General features: G+C 36.3%; 1 protein-coding gene across 1 annotated transcript; it reads right to left on the minus strand.

The window, feature by feature from the left end:
- Positions 1–1,251: 1,251 nt before the first annotated feature.
- On the minus strand, positions 1,252–1,843 carry LOC114517683 (neurexin-4-like). Its single transcript, XM_028537474.1, has one exon. It carries the CDS (start codon positions 1,798–1,800, stop codon positions 1,252–1,254), a length of 549 nt encoding a protein of 182 aa, XP_028393275.1. The 5' UTR covers positions 1,801–1,843.
- Between the last annotated feature and the right edge of the window lie 1,137 nt (positions 1,844–2,980).

The raw sequence follows: 2,980 nt of genomic DNA on the forward strand, positions 1-2,980 counted from the left end.
GTTCGCTATGGGAAATAGTCAAACAATGCTACAATGGCCGCCGCTTTTAAATTTTAACAGGTGCAAATAGGAATGGCGGTTGAAAGGTGAAGAAATCAATAAACTTGTTCACGTAATCATAGTCAATTAGCTAGAAAATAGATTCAGACAATGAAATTATATAAACTTCACGAATTATGAACAGGGGCTGAGGCGTACAGTTCCCCTGAACTGGGTGCATGTAAGCCCCTTGCCATAGATACACCCGGTGAATTCATTTTATCTATTATGCACTCAGTCTACTTGTTGTGTTAGGGTTTGTACCGTTGCCATCGCTCTTTCTTGAATACGAAGCACAACATACAACTTAGGAGTTTTACAAAGGAATATATTTTAATCATACAAATCACTCATATATATACAGAATGATATCTATGTTAACTATTTTGACATATTATATTTCATTACCATACAAGATTTACAATTTTGGTACGTGCAACAACTATTTTTACGTTGGTATTTCTGGTAGCCAGAGATTACATTCTTATATACATATATACATAACATTGCGGTTCAGTTATGTCAATTAACCTTATTTAGAATATTTAGAGCATATCTCAACACGTTGTAACTTATAGCATGAAATTATAGTGTACTCACGGTACTGTAGGGAAAAATGGTAGCATGTGAAAAGTATAGTCTGCTCTCGGACAGATGCATGCATGCTCTACAATTGCGCGCGGGAATTTTTTATATGGACTTTTCGAGAAACGGTACTTTCCATTTCTGACAGTTATCCATGATTAATTTTATTGTACAATGGCGGCAAAATTGTGAACTTTAATGGTGTGGAATTCATACTGTGATGAATTTGATTTTCATGACAGGCGAATAAGACTGCAGTCTGCAGGTCAACAACATACAATAATTAAAACAATCCAGGTACATTGAAGAAGAGTGCTGGAGTGCTGCGACCCATGCACTGTATATTGTATGAAATGAAAATATTTCCATCTATCTACATGTAGAAGACTGTGAATTAATCCGTCGTCGGATCACTCGGATGTGTTCCAAGTCTCGACTCTGTGATAAACCGATTTTAAAAATTTTGAATACTTAAATCTATAATATTTGATAATATTGTAAAACTAAAACATGCGATTCTAGGACAAATGAATAGCCTTGCATGGTTACCATGCGTCTCAGTAGTTTAACGAATATTGATTATCAAAGTTAGGTTATTCAGGTGACAAGATCATCTGAATCCATCTCTTAACCCCAGCAACGTAATTTTCCCAGTGTATGAAAACCTGACTCTCTTTGTCCGTTTGACAATAAAACACCGTCAGCATCTCCAAATCTCAGTTCAGTAACAGGCAGCGTGTTCTTGTCTGTCAGGTATCCACTGTCTTCACGCCATGTGTAGTCATTCCTGTCACAATTACATTTTCTTCCATCTGCACAGCTGTTGTTCATTCCACAGGCACATTTTCCACTGTCGACTGCCGCTCCACCCCAGTAATTCATCTTTGAACCTTGACGTGATACCCACCAACCATAACCAGAGTTTAGAAACATACTTTCGTAACATTCATACTTTATAAACTGTTCACAATTCTTGGACTGGTTCATAATGGCAACAATCTGCTCCATTGAAATTTCATATTTAATCGTTCTCTTGTAACAACCTTCAGGTTCACATCCACTCACAAGAGTTCTTGATTCACTGTCATGTCCAATCTCTGTCACACCAACACCATTCTTTGAAGTCATGTCACAAAATACTCGAACAGAGAGTCCTTGTGGTTTTATAGAATACATTCCACTTTCAGCTGAAGGATATTTTGTGCGTAAAATCGTGCAGGATTTGTTGACAGGAATGGAACTACCTGTGAATTAAGAAAAAGCGGTCTTAGTTACTAGGTTTTTATTGCAGCTATTTTAAAGGTTATGTATATCATGGAATTAATAATTATTTTTTGAAACTCTCTGAACCAAGTTATGCCTTTCATATAAACTAGTTTTATCACATCATATTATATTATAACATCAGGTACATTTTTGTGCATAAAAGTATTTTACTTTTTTATTTTCTTGTTCAGTTTGATTTTTAGTTTTATATATGCAAACGGTTTTCTGGGTTGTAATGTTTCTTTTGGAACTGCGCTATCCGTAGACTCATAGCAACCTCTACTGCCGGGCAGCTTTTGAGAAAATTTTCATATGGGCTGAAAAACACAAATTTCAATGCCACCCTTGGAGCAAGAAAAACAAAAAAACCTGGAAAGTTTTGTTAAAATATATACCATATATTATAAAGCACAAATGATACAAATGAACTAATTTTATATTTCAAAAGTAAAGCTGGGATCTGTTTCTATAGAAAACATAAATTATTCTTACGAGTTCTCATGCAGGCGCGGGACTGTTGGTATCTATATACAGTGCATAGCTTAATATTTCATACCCGTTGAGAGACTTTGTGAAGAATGCTGGCTGCTTGGAACTGGTTTCGGGGTTATCTATAAAAAAGAAGACTGTGTCGTAAATACTCATGCTAATAGTTTTTTTCGGCACTTTTGCCTAATTGCCTCTTTTGCGACCTTTCTCAGTTCTTTTAATTTTGTGTTAATTTAGAGTCGTGTGGATCGAGGGCTTTTTCGCCATGCAGTTCCTCTTCTTTGGTTGTATACTGGGCATGCATGTATAAGTTTTCTCCGAATGTTTCACATTATTTTTTTTCTCCATTGAGTCCGTGCACTTGACGTGCTAGCTAGCTACTGAAGAACTAGATTATTAATTTATTCACGGGTTTTATGCGAATAAGGCGATGAAGGCGTTTTTATTATGACAGTTGCATGAGTAGATTGGCACGACTACCTGCAGCCTGATTAAGCTAGCTTCGTTTGGGCTTTTAATTAAAGTGTGTAAACTTTACAGGTCACCACGCACCGCAGTTTACGCGAAAACGACAGCTCGGATAAAACGATTGACACTAAAA

This window comes from Dendronephthya gigantea, unplaced genomic scaffold, assembly GCF_004324835.1.
Source record: "Dendronephthya gigantea isolate DGI-Jeju-01 unplaced genomic scaffold, DenGig_1.0 000009F, whole genome shotgun sequence".
Classification (NCBI taxonomy): Eukaryota; Metazoa; Cnidaria; class Anthozoa; order Malacalcyonacea; family Nephtheidae; genus Dendronephthya; species Dendronephthya gigantea.

Excerpts from the sequence above, each read along its gene's own strand:
- LOC114517683 (XM_028537474.1), bottom strand. The coding sequence starts at position 1,800 with ATGTATTCTATAAAACCACAAGGACTCTCTGTTCGAGTATTTTGTGAC.